General features: G+C 43.5%; 1 protein-coding gene across 10 annotated transcripts in view; it reads right to left on the reverse strand.

The window, feature by feature from the left end:
- The window catches only part of ORC5 (origin recognition complex subunit 5), a 151,466-nt gene that overhangs the window by 111,403 nt on the left and 22,114 nt on the right, over window positions 1–17,949 (reverse strand). For 9 of the 10 annotated variants that reach the window (XR_012655660.1, XM_075064590.1, XM_075064597.1 and 6 more), the window contains exons 7-10: window positions 17,126–17,256; window positions 9,961–10,009; window positions 8,478–8,568; window positions 692–744 (exon numbers count right to left, since the gene is read on the reverse strand). Coding sequence is in view for 9 of the 10 variants with exons in the window: in XM_075064590.1 (XP_074920691.1) it covers window positions 692–744; window positions 8,478–8,568; window positions 9,961–10,009; window positions 17,126–17,256 (324 nt within the window). In the remaining variant the exon portion in view is untranslated. The remainder of the gene's footprint in view (window positions 1–691; window positions 745–8,477; window positions 8,569–9,960; window positions 10,010–17,125; window positions 17,257–17,949) is intronic. The other variant, XM_075064591.1, reaches the window with a different exon arrangement.

Genomic DNA, 17,949 nt, shown 5'->3' on the forward strand with positions numbered 1-17,949 from the left:
GTCTGAATCACACTCTGATCACTACCACATTATCTATAGACTATCATCACAGCTTTGATAGGCAGTCAGAACATACTGCATCCATCAAAAGAAGCGTTTTACCATGGTGGAGACTAGGGGGAAAAGATGGTCCAAAAATTCAGAACTGGGCAAGAATCTACTGCTGAATGAGAGAGGGACTTTTCAAAGAAGACGTTTTAGTAATCTCCTAGCCTCTTTGCCAGAAGCTGATTAAGACTTGTCTCTCAGTTCTGCATAAAGGGTGGTGGCACAGAGCTGCACTACTCCAGAGGCAGCAGTAGAAAGGAATTGTGACTGTCATGATTCACATACCTCTCTCAGCAACAATTTGTCCGGGACTTCTGTTTTGCTCTGGTATATGCTGTGTCAGCCCATTACCAGGGTCAGCGTACTTCCCTTCAGATATAGTCATCTCTGCTGGTCATGCACAGAGCAAGTGGAGAGTCATGGATCAGCCTACTCCCCACGCTTCTGCACATTGGAGTAGTGGTTTATTTCCCCCTCATGCCCAGACTCAGCATCCAAGCATGTTCTGCACCAAGGAAGGGTGTACAATCTAGGCCTCAGTAAAGTCATTCCATTTAAGTGTTTCTTAGGGATCAGCAATCACATCACTAAATAACTGCTACCATAACTACTACTAGTTAGAATTATTGCATCTTTTTGCTACCTTTCAAGTGCCCAGGTTCTCCATCATCCTTCTGTATTCTCTCCCACTGTGAGCTAAAAAAGAAAGACAGGTGTTTAAAGAAAGAATATTCATCTCCAAATGAAAAGGGAAGTTACTTACCTTGCAGAGTAACTGGAGTACAAGAAGTTTTGTCCCTATGGGTCCTCCACATGAGGATCCATGAACTCATGATCCAAGATTTTGTGAGCAGGTCCAGACCTGTGCCCTATGCATCTTTGTGCTCTGGTACAAGATATACAGGGTGGGAGAGAGTTGCCTCCACTACGGTTCCTTCTCAAACACAGTCTATACAGAATGAGAAAGGAGGTGTCTATACAGTAAGGATGGGCTCCACCTAAAGCAAAATGGAACCAGATTTCTGACATGTAAAATTAAGAAGGCTGTAGAAGAGTTTTTAAAGTAAGGGCTGAGGGGAAGCCTACAGGTGCAAAGGAGCACATAGTTCAGATGGAGACATCTCTTAGGGAAGAATCTATTAATGGCAATTCTCTATAGCCCAGTAAACAAGATAGGAATGAAGTTGATAGAGTACAGGTAGGAACTGAAGAGAAACAGTCAAATGAAAAGTATCAGGGGGGTAGCCGTGTTAGTCTGGATCTGTAAAAGCAGCAAAGAGTTCTGTGGATCTTACAGACTAACAAATCAACGAAGTGGGTATTCACCCACGAAAGCTCATGCTCCAATTTGTCTGTTAGTCTATAAGGTGCCACAGGACTCTTTGCTGCTTTTAATCAAATGAAAGAGTCCCATCAATTACATCATATAATGGCAGACAGCTAAAAAGTGAAAAAAAATGTATGTGTTTGTATATAAATGCTAGAAGTCTAAATACTAAGATGGGTGAACTTGAATGCCTCATATTAACTGGTACACCCACACCTTGAATACTGCATGCAGTACTGATTGCCCATCTCAAAAAAGATACATTAGAATTTGAAAAGATACAGAGAGGGGCAACAAAAATGATTAAGGGGATGGAACAGCTTCCACGTGAGTAAAGAGTAAAAAGACTAGGACTTTTCAGCTTGGAAAAGAGATGACTAAGAGGGGATATGAGAGAGGTCTATAAAATCATGAATGGGGTGGAGAAAGCGAATAAGGAAGTGTATTTAATCCTTCACATAACACAAGAATTAGGAGTTACACAATGATATTAACAGGCAGCAGGTTTGTTTTAAACAAAAGGAAATACTACTTCACATGCCACACAGTCAACCTGTGGAACTCATTGCCACGGGATGTTGTGAAGGGCAAAAGTATAACTGGATTCAAAAAAGAATTAGATATGTCCCTGGAGGACAGATCCACTAGTGGCTATTAGCCAAGATGGTCACAAATGCAACCCTATGCTATGGGTTTCTTAAGCCTTTAACCGTCAGAAGCTAGGACAAAAATGGATGGATCACTTGATAATTGCCCTGTTCTGTTCATTCCCTCTGAAGCATCTGGCATTGGCCACTGTCGGAAAACAGGATACTGGGCTAGATGGACCATTGGTCTGATCCAATATGGCCTTTCTTGTGCTCTTAGCAACTCGGAAGCTGAAGGGAAGGAGGGTGGGTAGTAGAGCACCCATACAGACAAAACATCTCGAAGAACTCCAGTTACTGTACAAGGTAAGTAACCTCTCCTCCTTCAAGTTATTGCTCTCTATGGGTGCTCCATGTCAGCAGATTCCCAAGGACTACCCCAACTGAAGGGGAAGGGTGCTGAGGAGGTGGATTCAGTATGAGACAAAGAAGAGCTTCGCCAAAGGCCATTCCTAGAGCTGATGCACAGACGAGAGCACAGTGTTGAGAAAACATACGGAAGACCAGTTGACAGCTTTGCAAATGTCCAAGATGAGTATGTTCTTCACTAAGACCAGAGAGGTAGACTGAGCTCTGGTGGAATGGGCAATCTTCCTAGGTGGAAGACGCACCTTTGAGGCTTTGTTACAGGTGAGGATGCAACCTGAAACCTGTTTTCAGTCTTCGCCTTTTCAGTCTTTCTGCTATGGAAATAAAAAAAAGAGTCTAGAAGAAGCCAAGGGGCTTAATTTTTGTGTATCCAGCATATGGATACTCCCTTGGTCTCTCAAAGATCAAGGCCTGGGGTAATACAGTGGTAGATGAATGCCCTGATTAATGTGGAATTCTGATGAAACTTTAGGCAGAAGACAGCAATGGGGACATAACATCACCTTATTGCGATAGAAAAGAATGTAAGGTGGGTCAGCCTAAAGTGCTCTGAGTTCCCCTACCTTTCTGACTGAGGTGATGGCTATTGAGGTGATGGCTAAAAGGACAAATGAAGAAGGGTACAATTCCCTGTAGATTCAAATGGGGGGTGGAGGGGATTCTCAGAGCGTTCAGGACTAAGTTGAAGTCTGTGTGTAGCAGATTCTTCATAAATGGGTAAAAGTTAAACAGAGCCTTAATGAATCTTGCAATGGTTGGGTGAGAAAAGCCTGAAAACCTCTTGAGGGAGGAGTGAAAAGCTGTAATGGCAGCCAGGTAAACCTGAACTGAGCTCAGTGATAAGCCTGGGGTTTTTAATTTAGCAGGTAATTGAGAACATGTATGAGGAGAGACTCAAGAGGAGGTACAGACTGATGAGTACACTAGGCTTGAAAACATCTTCATTTCTGCACATAGAGTTTCCACTACTGAGCCGCATCATTTGGTCTTCTGAAGAACAGTCCTGTTGTACACCAGAGAGCCATCTAGGACCCAGGCACTGAGGTGGGTCACAGTGCCTGACTACTGGGTGAGGAGATCTGCTGCCAGAGGAAGATGAAAAGGTGGTCACAGGGACAGGCAAATCAGATACCTGCCTTGGCCATGATGGCACTATGATGATGACCACCACTTTCTCTTGCATGGACTTATTTAGGACCTTGAGGTGCTGAGGGATAAACAGAGTGACATATGAGGCCAAGGAGGTAAGGAGGACATCTCCCAACAAGTTGTGACTGTGCTTTCCCCTTGCACACAAGTGTCAGTACAGCAACTCCTCACTTAAAGTCATCTTGGTTAACCTTGTTTCAATGTTAAGTTGCTGATCTATTAGGGAACATGCTCATTTAAAGTTGTGAAATGCTCCCTTCTAATGTTGTTTGGCAGCTGCCTGTTTTGTCCATTGTTTGCAGGAAGAGCAGCCCCTTGCAGATAGCTGGTGGGGGCTTGGAACCAGGGTGGACCTGTAGCCCCCTATCAGCTCCCCACTCCCCCAAGTTCCCTGTGCAGCAGCTGTCCCTCCCCCCACTGCCATGTGCTGCTCCTGCCCTCTGCCTTGGAGCTGCTCCCAGAGACTCCTGCTTGCTCTACAGGGGGCGGGGGGAAGAAGGGGGCTAATGTCAGGGTGTCTCCCCCTCCCCTCTGCTCCTGCACCCCACTTACTCCATCTTCCATAGAGCAGGGGGGACACACGACCAACAGAGGGAGCTCCTAGGCAGTAGCTGCGAGTCTCAGGTCTCAGCAAGCTGATTTAATTAACAAGGCAGTGTACTTAAGCCTGGGGTCAGCTACTTAAAGGGGAATGCGCATTTTTTCTTTCACACACAGGGTGTCTGTCTGTCTGTCCTCCTTCCTTTCCTGCTACCTTGTAGAGTGTTGTGAGAGTTAACCCTTGAGGGCTCAGTCAATTGCTAGTTCATTTAGCAGTAAGATATTCCCTGGGAAATAACCCACCCTCTGACTCCTCCACCAAGCTTCACAATCATCATCACTGTTAAATGTTTGTTTAAAACTGTGTGTGTGTGTGTGTGTGTGTGTGTGTCTCTCTCTCTCCCCCCCCCCCTCCCCATCCATCCCTGGAACCTAACCCCCTCATTTACATTAATTCTTAGGGGGAAACTGGATTAGCTTAACATCGTTTAGCCTAAAGTTGTATTTTTCAGAAACATAACTACAACATTAAGTGAGAAGTTCTTGTACTCTGCACTGATGGTGTCAAAGATCTCTCTCGGAAACCCCAGATGAGACAGATCTTCTGAAATACTGTGTCACTCAGTTCCCACTTCCTGCTCAGGAAGTCTGCTAAAGTGTTCTACAATCCCAGCAGATAAATCACTAAAATCTCTACGGGGTGGGACATGTACCCCAATTCCTTATAGTTTTATTAATTCTGTGCGTAAGGACTGGGATATTGCTCTTCCTTGGTGATTTTTAAAATACATTGCCGACCTGCTGCTCAACATTACTCTAAGTGGCCCTGATGCTGGGTAGGAAGTGATGGTAAGCATAATGGACTGTACTGAATTCTAAAATGTTGATCTGGAGAGGGGTCTCCATTGAGCTGTGAAGTCCTGGAAATGGGTGTCTGTAGCAGGGTGGATCCCTGCTCCTGCCCTGCAGGGGTTAAAAGCAGCCCTGGGAAGGGGGGCTGGGCCTGGAGAAAGCAGTCTGTAGGCTGGGGCCCGAAGCCTGGGCTGATTGGGGAAAGTGGGCTCAGCTGTGGCCATTCTCCAATCAGGCCCAGGAGGCCCCTATAAGAGGCAGTGAGGCCAGAAGGCCAGGACAGTCTCTCTCTGACTGGAGAGGGAGACAGGCCTGGCTGCTTGGAAACTCACCCCGGGGACTAGAGGAAGGCAGGGCTAGGGAAAGGCCTTAGGTGCTGGGAAGCCCTAGGCCAGCAACTCCCCAGGCTGCAGGGCCTAATTCTAGGCCTCTGAGGTACTGGGCTTGCAGAGGGGCAGCCAGAGGGTGGGTAAAGGCAGCCAGTCCAAAACCCCTTTGCCTATGATGAGTGGCTGATACTGCAGTCTGCCCAAGGGTAGGGGGGCTAGACAATGACTGGGCAGTAGCCAATACTGAGGCAAAGTGGGGATTGTGGGGTGGGGGTTCCCCTGGGAGGGGGGAGACCCAGTTAAAGGGGCACCCGGGTCCAGGGAGGAACAGAGGGGCCAGAAGAGGACAGGTGGATCACCAGCCTGCAGAGGGTGCTCCGGGCTGGGACTGAGCTAATTCCCAGAAGTCACCAGCAGGAGGCACGGCAGGAGTGTTTCCACTTGTCTACAGTGTCCCAGCCTACTAGGGAGGCATCTACAGAGATGATCTTTTTTGGGACAGGAGGGGAGGACATGAAAATGGAACTCCCAAAGCAGATCTTTTGAGGCTCCTTCCACCCACTGAAGAAGCTGATGACCCTCTGAGGTATGACACCCACTTGGATAATTTGCGCATAGCCAAACTTGAAGACAATAGGAGTGTAGTCTTGCCAGGGATGTTATGGATATACAGGCTGCTATGTGGCCAGGAGCAGAAGGCAAACCCTCATTGTGGTTTGCAGGTCTGATGTATTGTGGAAATGAGGCTGGATGTCATAGCAAATCTCTCCATGGGCAAATATGCTTTGGCTGTAATGGTGTCCAGAATGGCAGAGGCCCAAGGAACAGAAAAGAGAATACGGTTCTATTGGTTACTGACTGCACCTCAAGAAAGGAGTGCATCGTCCAGGTAGGGAGAAACTATTATTCCCATCTGACAAAAATGAGTTGCTAGTGCCAAGGGTACTTTTAAAGACCCTTGGAGCAGCTGAAAAACCTAGGGTAGGATGCTGTATTGGTGGTAGTCTTTGCCAAGGATGAACTGCAGGAAACGTGTGAGAGAAGGGTGCACAGCTATATGGAAGTATTTATCTTGAAGGTTGAGAGAGAGACAAACCAACCCCCAGAGATCCAAAAGAGAGAATGATCACTTCCAGGGTTACTAACCTGAAACAAAGAAAGGATGAAGCTGTTCAAAGTCCTGAGATCTAAAATCAGTCTCCATCCTCCTCGTCTTGGGAACCCAAGAAGTACAGTACCTGGAGTAGAACCCTCCCCAGATAAAACCCAGTGGAACTGATTCAATCACCACAAAAACTGCAAAAGATTGTACTTCCTGTCTTAAGAGACCCTCGTGAGAATGGTCCCTAAAAGGATTTAGCTTCCAGTTTTTAAAGGATGTCTTTTTTGCCTCTAACCACTTCTTTTACTTTGTTGTTTAGCCATGGTGGCAATTTTTGGTCCTCTTACTATGTTTTTAATGTGGGGTATACATTTAATTTGAGCCTCTATGATGCTTTTAAAAAGTTTCCATGCAGCCTGCACGCATTTCACTCTTGTGACTGTCCCTAATAATTTCCATTTAACTGTCTTCCTCATTTGTGTGTAGTTCCCCTTTCTAAAGTTAAATGCTACTGTGGTGCTATTCCTTGGTATTTTCCCTCCCACAAGGATGTTAAATTTAACTATATTCTGGTCGCTATTATCAAGTGGTTCAGCTATAATCACCTCTTGGACCAGATCTGGTGCTCTACTTAGGACTAAATCAAGAATTACCTCTCCCCTTGTGGGTTCCAGAAATAGCTGCTTCAAGAAGCAGTCATTAATGGTGTCTAAAAACTTCATCTCAGAATTCCATACTGAGGGACTGCAGATACCCCCCTTATGCTTGAGTTTTCTGCCTCTCTAATCTCCTGGAGCATTTCACAATCACTATCACCATCCTGGTCAGGTGGTCGGTAGTATTTTCTGCTATACTCATCATTCAAGCCTGGAATTTCTATCCATAGACATTCTAAGGTACAGTTTGATTCATTTAAGAGTTTCTCTATTTGACTCTATGCTTTCTTTCATATATAGTGCCACTCCCGCACCAGCAGTACCTAATGTGTCATCCTTATGTATGTTGTACTCTGGTATTACCATGTCCCAAATAAAAAGTTGATCAAGAATTTAATTCACCACCACCCACCCACTTATACATTCTTAATGCTATTTAAAATAAAATAGTCCCATCAAGAGAAGGTTTTTGTTCCATAAAAGCAGGAGGTGAAGGAAAGAAAGGAACAACGGATCAATGATGGTATAGTGGATTTATAAACCTTGCCCCAGTAAGATGGTTCTGAGGAGCTTGTGTGTTGCTTCCAATATTTATAGTACCTTAAAGAATTCTGAGGTTTGCGTAGTAAGATATGAATGATACACTGTGGAACTTCAGAGGCAATTTTTAAAAGAAGACAATTTCAGTTATCCTCATATTACGGTGAGGGATTTTCATGTTTAAGAAGTTATGAATTATTGAAAAGCACCCTATAATTTTCTATCTCCTACCAAATCAAATTATGCAAATTATGGGATTTATTGGATTATAAGCATGTTTAAAAGAGATTTTCATTTTTGTAAATTAAAATGTAAATCAATAATAAAAATCCAACACTGAAAAAACCCACCCATTAAGTATACCAAAAAGTAAAGGCTATAGAACGAGAGGACAACTGAGTCATACCTAGCACATCCAATGACAGCAGAAACACCTTACCCACGTCTGACCTTTGTTATAAAAGGGAGGAGCTGCTGACAGAACATAATCCATAAGTGGCCCTCTCCTTTAGACTGCCCTCCCCATACGCTCTGAATTGTTGTTGACCTTCCAGGCATGATGCAATGTCCACCTGTTTGCCTGGGCATTGATGAAGGACCAATCACATCTTCATTGGTGAAGGACTGCTTCAGTGTCTAGTTAATAAATAGTTTTATATGCTTTTTGCCTTAATCTACTTCACACGTTAACTTAATTTCATAAGGTCTCATAAAAACTGAACACTTGTTTGTATTTTCCTTTTTGAGACACACTAGTAAAAATAGCTGTAGTATTTTATGGAAATATTTTAAAGAAACTGATGTTAAAAGAAAAAGGGAGAGTCAATCTGGTAGGAAGAAATATTACTCACCACATTAATGAAATTTTAAGTAAGGCTTTTGAGAGGCATGTGGCTAAAAATGAAAAGGGACACTTACCTGGATATTTCCCGGAGATAAACAGTCTGCATTGCTTTCTTCAAATGAGATTCAATATTTTTCCAGAGTCGACGTGTGTCACGTTCATTTGCTGCATAGAGCAAAAATCAGCTTTGTTAGTGTAAACTCTGAAAAAGTGTTTAACCTATAGAAGAGTGGAATTCAACTGAATAGCTGAATAGTCAGACACACAAAATAATCAGTGTGACATCATGACATTCTGAAATATTTGCATTACCAGGATACAGAACTATCTTCTATGGATATAAACACCACACTGCAAGGCAAGGATGTTGCATGGTGGTTACTTTGTGATACTCCATGACTATTTAACAGAATCACTGTTTTCACTCTCCACTCCTAGGCCTGAGAGGGAAGGTAATTTCTCCCTTCCCTTCTCAGCTGCTGAGGTATGGGGAGAAGTTGTATATGAGGGAGCAGCTGTTAGAGGAGGGAAAAGTGCTTGGCAGCGGATTCCATCTCATCTCCATAAAACAGTGACTAAAAGCTTGTTAGTCTGCTATAGTCCAAATGTGTGCCTTAGAACATAACATAGGAAGTCTTAGTGGGTCAGACCAAAGGTCAATCTAGCCCAGTATCCTGTTTTCTGACAGTGGCCAATGCCAAGTACCCCAGAGGAAACGAACAGAACAAGTAATCGCCTAGTGATCCACCCTCTGTTGCCCATGCCCAGTTTCTGACAAACAGAGGCCAGGACACCATCCCTGCCCATCCTGGCTAATGGCCATGGATGGACCTATCCTACATGAATTTATCTAGCTCTTTTTTTAACCCTGTTATAGTCTTGGCCGTCACAATATCCTCTGGCAAAGAGTTCCACAGGTTAACTGTGTTGTGTGAAGAAATACTTCCTTTTGTTTGTTTTAAACCTGCTGCCTATTAACTTCATTTGGTGATCCCTAGTTCTTGTGTTAGGAGAAGGAGTAAATAGCACTTCCTTCCTTACTTTCTCCCCACCAGTCATGATTTTATAAACTCAAAACATATCCTCCTTAGTCATCTCTTTTCCAAGCTGAAAAGTCCCAGTCTTCTTACTCTCTCCTCATATGGAAGCCTTATTAGACGGTAAAAGCAACACTACTGTGATTGGCAGAGTGAATGGAAAGTGCATCAAAGCCGGGCACTCCAGAAGAGGCACAGGTTGAGCCCCACTGTTTTAAATGCAGACTGCTACACAGGCCTAGTCTACACCTTAAACTTAGACTGATCTAGCTACATCACTCACTGGTGTAAAAAATTTATACCCCAAGAGACATAGTTAAGCTGGCCTAAGCCCCAACAAACACTGCTACGCTGATTAAAGAATTCTTCTGTCAACCTAGCTATCACCTCTCGAGGGGGTGGATTTACTACAAAGATGTGAAAAACCTCTTGCATTGCTGTAGCAAGTATCTACACTACAGCAGTGTTGCCACAGCGCTTGTAACATAGAGACAGCCTAATAGAAAAGCAAAGCACTTACCTTCTCCTCTGACTACTGGTTCACAATATTTAGTAAAATTTAGTGCAGCCTGCAGAAAAAGACAGAAAAATTGACAATGTATTAGACCTGATCAGTCTATACTGTACAGCATCTAACAAACGACTGCGTGATGTAAAGTGAAAAAAAATATGTTTCAACTACTAATTATGGCATTTTGCTTCCAAGGTTTTCACTCTGACTTAGGTCGTAAGGTTTCACAGTGTAACATCCAGGTACACAAACATAAAGATGACATTCACAACAAAAGCAAAAAGACAAACCTCCACAAAATCTTTTCACTATAGTATATTGATTAAAACAAAAACAAAAAAAACCTTTCAATACAGCAGTTACATCTTTTTAAACCAGTAGTGCAGAAAGTAACTTACTGAAGACAAGTTTATTTCCTTCACCCTTTTTTGGTCAAAACTCACTGTTTCTGCTGCAAATATGTTCAATAATACATTATATTTACATGCAAATACAGAGAAGTGATAAAAATCGATTTGCAGAGCCACAGCCTAACCCAGTGCTATGTGGTGGCACGGTTGGCTTCAGCCGGGCGGCTTGGCCACCGGTGCCCCAGGCAGCGCGGTAAGAAGATAGGGAGCAGGGGGGTTGGATAGAAGGCAGGAGAATTTGGGGTGGTGGTTAGGGCGTGGGGGTGTGGATAGGGGGAGGAGCAGACAGAAGGCAGGGAAGAGGGGGGTTTGAATGGGTGCAGGAGTCCCGGGGGCCAGTCAGGAAGGAGAAAGGTTGGATGGGGCAGCAGCGGGCAGTCAGGGGCAGGGGTTCCAGGGGTGGTCAGGGAGAAGGGGTGGTTGGCTGGGGCTGGGGTCCTGGGGAAGGGCAGTCAGGAATGAAAAATCAAACACATTTACAGCAGTAAAAAGCAGCCTGCATTAATCTAAATTCTATTATATGTAGAGTAGTTCAGAAACTTATACAATATTTATACTAGTCTATATCAACACATGCTATACAAAAGACCTTTCACATACAAAAGCCTGTAGGATTGGGTTCTGAAACCCTTACAGACAGTATCTTTATTCACATGAGTAGACCAGTTGATGACCTGGGGACTACTCCCATTAGCAAAGTTACTCAAGAACAGTGGTACCCAAACTTCTCGTCACACACCCTGCTTACCAGTAATGGAATCTATGGCCACGTCTACACTAAGCGATAATATCGAATTAGCTAAAATCGGTTTCATAAAACTGATATTATAAATTCAATTTCATGCGGCCACACTAGGCACAGTAATTCGGCATTGTGCGTCCATGGTCCAAGGCTAGCATCAATTTCTGAAGCGTTGCATTGTGGGTAAATATTCCATAGCTATCCCACAGTTCCCGCAATCTCCCCCGCCCCTTGGAATTCTGGGTTGAATCGTTATTGTCACGGGTGGTTCTGGGTAAATGTCATCAGTCATTCCTTCCTCCGGGAAAACAACAGCTGACAATCCTTTCGCACCGTTTTTCCCTGGATTGCTGGCAGCCATAGCACGGCAACATGAGCGCCGTTCACTTTTTTTTTTTTCCGCACCTAGTGTATGGATGTGCGATAGGCGTACTCCAGCGTACACAGCGCTTCTTTGCTTTTCATGATAGCAGATGGTTACCATCTTCGATACGTCTACCTGCCGAGTAACTGGCATGAGATGCATTATCTCTCCCCTCTGTACTGTCTGCTCTATCATGAGTGCCCTGGCTGAATCGCGGGGGCGCAAAAGCAAAACTGGGAATGACTCCCCGAGTCAATCCGCCTTTATGGTCTAAATAGAGTACAGTCCTGCCTAGAATAGAGGGCAAGTGTATAGAGACCAGTGTATCAGAGCACAGTGCTCGTGTCGTATTCAGGGGGATGCCCTGGAACACACGTTGCTTCCTCCTCCCCAACTTCCTGGGTACCGTCGGCAGTGTCCCCCATTTGTGTCATAGGTATAAGAATGCAGGATAAGAAAACAGAGACTTGTTAGTGAGATAATGAGGGAGGCGCCTCCCGCGGGGCTATGACCGTCACAGGAGCAATAGCGGTGCGGGGAGAGGAGCCCAGCATGCTGTGCTTGACCGTCCAGAGGACGTAATCTTTCTTTACACAGGAAGAGAGGGGTGATTGAAGCTCGCCCCACGTTGCTATGATGAAGACGGTTACTAGCCGTTCTGTCTATCTACTGGGAGTGACCAGGCATCATTCCTGTTTTCCCAGGTGCCCCATATTCGTTTAAAGCATTGGAGCAACTCAGGGTTCAGAGGACAGTTACCGTCTATGCACCGTCTGCACCAGAGAGGGAGAGGGCGAATACTGCTCTTCACTGCTGCAGCATCGCGTCTACCAGCAGCATTTACACATGGTGACATTGAAAGAAATGATCTTTCCTTTTCTTTCACGGGGGTGGGGGAGAACTGAGGAGCTATTCCGCTGAACACGCCAGCACTGTGTTTACCTACAGACATTGGGAGCTCAGCCAAGAATGCAAATACTTTTGCAGATGCTGTGGATGTGGGATGCTGGATCCTCAGTACCCCTCCTCATGACGTCCATTTGAGTCTCTGGGCTTCGTTACGCTTGTTACGCAGCACTGTGTAGCCTGGAGTTTTTCAACGTTTGGCATTTCATGTTCTGTACGGAGCTTTGATAGAACGTGTCTCCCATACAGCGATCAGATCCAGTATCTCCGTACGTCCATGCTGGAGCTCTTTTTGGAGTTGGGCTGCCGCCAATCTGTATCGAGATCCACACTGGGAAAACAGGAAATGTAATTCAAAAGTTCGCGGGGCTTTTCCTGTTTACCTGCCCACTGCATCCGAGTCCAGATTGCTGTCCAGAGCGGTCAGTGGTGCACTGTGGAATACCGCCCAGAGGCCAATAACGTCGATTTCCGTCCACACTAACCCTAATCCGATATGTTTATATCGATTTCAGCGCTACTCCTCTCGTCTGGGAGGAGTATAAAAATCGATATAAAGTGCTCTTTATATCGATAAAGAACGTTGTAGTGTGGACGGGTACAGCGTTAAATCGATTTAACACTGTTTAAATCAATTTAACGCGTAGCGTAGACCAGGCTTAACTGTGCTCTCCACTTACCCCATCCATTACTACACAGCCAAGGCTTCCTCAGTACAGGAGGTTGAGCTGAAGGTGGAGCAGGGGGCGGAACTGAGGATAGGGGAAGGAACTGGGGCTAGAGGAAGAGCTGGCCTGGAGGAGAGAGGGAATGAGGGCTGAGCTGCGGCAGGGGGCCAAATGGGGCTGGGTGGTACACCCTCCCCACCATCCTTGGGAGCTTACCTGGGACCTGACATGCCCCTCTGAATGTTCCTCCTTGCCCCACAGTTTGGGGACCACTGCTCAAGAACATACATGTCTGCAGGACTGGGCCCCTCAATCCTGAATGACTCAACTACTATAGCAAATCCTTTCAAGCATACTGCATCTACTTTTACACTTTTTACCTATAGATAAAAGTTTACTCAGGGGCTGTTGCTGGGGAACCTGGCAGAGCAGGAAGTCTGCCCCATTGGCATGGGGCTGTGAGTGCTACACAAGTGGAATGCTACACAAGTGGAATGTTTCCTCGCCTCACCATTTCCTCTCTTCTCCCTATCAATTATCCCTCTTTTTCCCGGAGAAAGGGAGGTTGACTCAAGCCATACACTCCTTCTCTCAAGCCCTCGAGAGATTCCCTTCCCACTGGGAACTTAAGGTTTCAGAGAGCCAGCCAGGCTCAGGTTCTAATCTAAAATTAACAAAAATCTAGGTGGATTTTTAAGGGAAAAAAGGCTGTTACAAAAAGAAGCCTGTATCCTGCAGTCTGTTGCACTGACAGGTAGAGAATTAGGAATAAAAACTTCAGTAACAGCACAAGATCACAGGTCTAGTCTGTCTCCACGTTCCTAGGGAAGAAAAGGAAAAACACCGTACAGACTGCTGGACATACAAAGTTCTAAGGAAACTAGCTGGGTAGAATGTGAGGTAGCTCTACTCCTATTTTCACATGACTCTTCTTTCTTCTTAGCCAGACTTGTTTGTGCACTATTGGGCACTTTTACTTCTAAGTTATGGTAATTTTTACAGAATAATTAAAAAAGACTGTTCCGCAAGTGTTTGCACTGCTTAACATTTATTTTCAGTATGCTGCTCCTTTTAACAGGATTCAAGAGAACATACATTAAAGATACTCTGGATTATTTTTCTCTGGTGCATTCAAAATTGCAGGGTATGGTTATTAAAAATAACAGAAGAATTATATTTTCAGCAAGAGCTTGTGTATGCCAGTGCTGTATCTTGATTATTTTGTTGCTCCCACTGATTTCCTACTCCTACTCACCAAAAGTTATTTTCCTGGTCATCAAGCTAGGTATGTAACTTATTAGGTGCCATCCATAAAGTGTCTTAGGTGTTAATAAAAACGCACTAGTTAACATACTAAGTAATGCTTAAATACAGTGTGCATGTGTGTTTAAATAAGAATATGAAATTTAATATATCAGAAAATAAACACACTAACTGGCTTCATACTCTATTACAGCAAAAAACCACTCTCTGAACAGCCCATTTAACAATCTTGTGAACAGGATAGTCGTGTTTTTTGGTTCTTTTTTTTTTTTTTTAAAAGGGAACATACACATGTAATTTATTGTCATTATATGTAACTATTGATGAGAACTGAAAAGAGCATAATGATAAATCCTTTATGCTAATTTTTATTCTTTATGTATTAAGACAGCTTCTAACTTAACTTTACACTCTAGCATGAATCTTCTGCACTTTGTCTTGCTGAGTCTTCAGTTTTATCAGTGAAACATACATAGTACACAATAGTTTACTAAGACAACTATATGTACAGATACGGGGGAAAATGACGGGGCTGTGATCTTGATCCTTTTAGCTACTATTGTCTATACTACTTTAGCTCATTTGAGTTGTGAGATCTCTGCATGGTTAAAGATCAAGGGACCTGTATACAACAAAGGCCCATCATCTCTCATTTCTTTAATTAATTCAAGTTATGCAATCAGAACCACTGAAATTGTATAAAGACAAGTCATGCTCCTTGGCAGTAACCAAGAAGTATATTACTGAACAAGTACCCACTGATTTGATATTTCATAGGTTAGATGAAAGTCAAAATGTAGAGATTCAAAAATTAAATGACAGTGTATTTTGAAATAAACCCCTCATTTTATACTTTGAATTGGGCAGATCACGGACTTGAAGGATGGGGGCTTTGGGGAAGGCAGGAAATGGGCAGGCTGAGGGTTGAGCCCCCTTTCCCCCCCAACACCTGTAGAGTAGGGGAAGCTGCTGTTGCTGAGCAATGTGCTTCTCCTAGCCTACAGAACCTTCAGTCTCCTTGCCTGCCTCATCTCCAGTGCCAGTGGGTTGTGTTTGTGTACGGTAAGGCAGAGGCACCTCCCAATGATAGTACTGTACTGTATGTTTGTAAACCCACAGCACATGCACCCTACTCCCCGCCAGCATACTATTAAATTGCTTGTTTAAAACTTACACACCTCTATCCCACTATAACGCCACCCAATATAACACGAATTCCGATATAACATGGTAAAGCAGCATTCCAGGGAGGCAGGGCTGCACACTCCAGCGAAGAAAATCAAGTTCGATATAACGCAGTTTCACCTAAAACACAGTAGGATTTTTTGGCTCCCGATGTCAGCGTTATATGGAGGTAGAGGTGTACCTGTATTAAATTGCTCGTTTAAAATGTATGTGATGCCTTTTGTCTGGCAAAAAAAATTTCCCTGGAACCTAACCCCCACCATTTACATTAATTCTTATGGGTAAATTGGATTTACTTAACATTGTTTCACTTAGTCGCATTTTTCAGGAACATAACTGCAACATTAAGTGAGGAGTTACTGTAAAATGACGAAGTCTAAATTAGCTGATACCACTCAAAGAGATCTTGGTTGGAGTCATTGTGGATAGTTCTCTGAAAACCTCCACTCAATCTTCAGCAGGAGTCAAAAAAGCTAACAATGTTGGAAATCCTTAGGAAAGGGATAGAGAAGACAGAAAATATATTGCTCTATACAAATTCATGTTACACTCACATTTTGAATACGGAGTGCAGATGCAGTTGCACCATGTCAAAAAGGTATTAGAATTGGAAAAGGTACAGAAAAGGGCAACAAATGATTAGGGATATGGAACAGTTTCCATATGAGGACAGATTAATGAAACTGGGACTTTTCGGCCTGGAAAAGAGACAACTAAAGGGGGGATATGATTGAGATCTATAAAATCATGACTGGTGTCGAAAAAGTAAACAAGGACGTGTTATTTACTCCTTCTCATAACACAAGAACTTGGGATCACCAAATGAAATTAATAGGCAGCAGGTTTAAAACAACAAAAGGAAATATTTCTTCACACAATGCACTGTCAGCCTGTGGAAGTCCTTGCCAGAGAATGATGTGAAGGCCAAGACTATAACAGGGTTAAAAAAAAGAACTAGATTAAATTCTTTACCGATTATTCTGTTAAATAGTCATGGAGTATCACAAAGTAACCACCATGCAATATCGTGCTTTGCAGTGTGAGGTTTATATCAATGGAAGATAATTCTGTATCATGATAATGCAAATACATCAGAATATCAGGACGTCACATTGATTATTTGGTGTGTGACTCTATTCAAAGTTGAATTCTACTCTTCTATAGGTTAAACACCTTTTTAGAGTTGACACTAACAAAAGCTAATTTTTGCTGTATGCAGCAAATGAACATGACACATACAGACTCTGGAAAAATACTGAATCTCATTTGAAGAATGCAAAGCAGACTATCTCCGGGAAATACCCAGGTAATTGTCTCTTTTCATGTTTAGCCATCTGCCTCTCAAAAGCCTTACTTAAAATGTCAAATAGGTGGCAAGTAGTATTTTTTCCTGCCAGACTGACTTTTCCTTTTTCTTTTAAGATCAGTTTCTTTGCAGCCTTGGTGAGGCCTTCCTTGGAGACTAGACTGGTGCAGGCACCCAGGGATATGAGGACACCCATACCTCATTAACTGATTTAAACTAGCTCAGGACCTTTTAATGAAATATGCTTATGACATGCCCTCTATCCAAACCGAACAATAAATCCAGCCTTTAAGATTTTAGACAAGAAAATAAATCCAGAGGATCCCTCACCAGATGTCGAAGCTCTTTCAAGTCCCTGCAGACTGTGTAGAAGACACCAAGAAGAATATTAATGTACGCAGCATAGAAATCAGCAGAATATTCTGGAGGATGATAATGGGACAGAATCTTTTGTAGATTTCCTGTTCGGATATAAACAAGTTTGATTTTTTTTCCCCCCAAAAAGCTGGCGATTGCCTTATCGTACTAATCATATTTTAAAAATTAAGTGCAGCACAAGCTAAACAATGATAGTCAGCTGTACCATAGAACTCAAATCAATAGCAAAAAGAAAACCTTATCAATAGGGGTAACAGAACCAAAAATGGTCTGGTTCCCTCAACATACAAAAAGCCAACCCCCACACCTAATCTTAATCATCATGACACTAAATTACACTAACTTTAGTGACAACTAATTACATGAAAAACCTTGAACAATATGCTGCCAAAATGGCAAAGGATATAGAAACAGTCTTGACATCTACAGCTAACCACGGTTGTGGGAGAGAAATTCAGATCTCCAAAGATGTTCTTGTACTTCCATCAGCTGGCTAAGCTCTTCCTATGAGGGCCATGTGCATCTCACTAATGGGGATCCCCAGAAATAATTCTTAAATAAGTAAAACGGGATTTCTAGTCATAATGGATGAGGTAGATTGGGCTCTGCAGACTAAAGTGGCATAATAGTTAAGGTTGATATGTTCTCAGACTGCATGCAAAAGCAAAATGTGTGATGGGTGCTCCCTGAAGGAAAATGGAAGGCCAGAGAAGGCTGGAGTCTCTGACCCTGGTGTGTAGTTCACTAGTTAGCATGCAGGGTGTGGTTTGAGACAG

This window comes from Chelonoidis abingdonii, chromosome 1 (genome assembly GCF_003597395.2).
Source record: "Chelonoidis abingdonii isolate Lonesome George chromosome 1, CheloAbing_2.0, whole genome shotgun sequence".
In the NCBI taxonomy this organism is placed as follows: domain Eukaryota; kingdom Metazoa; phylum Chordata; order Testudines; family Testudinidae; genus Chelonoidis; species Chelonoidis abingdonii.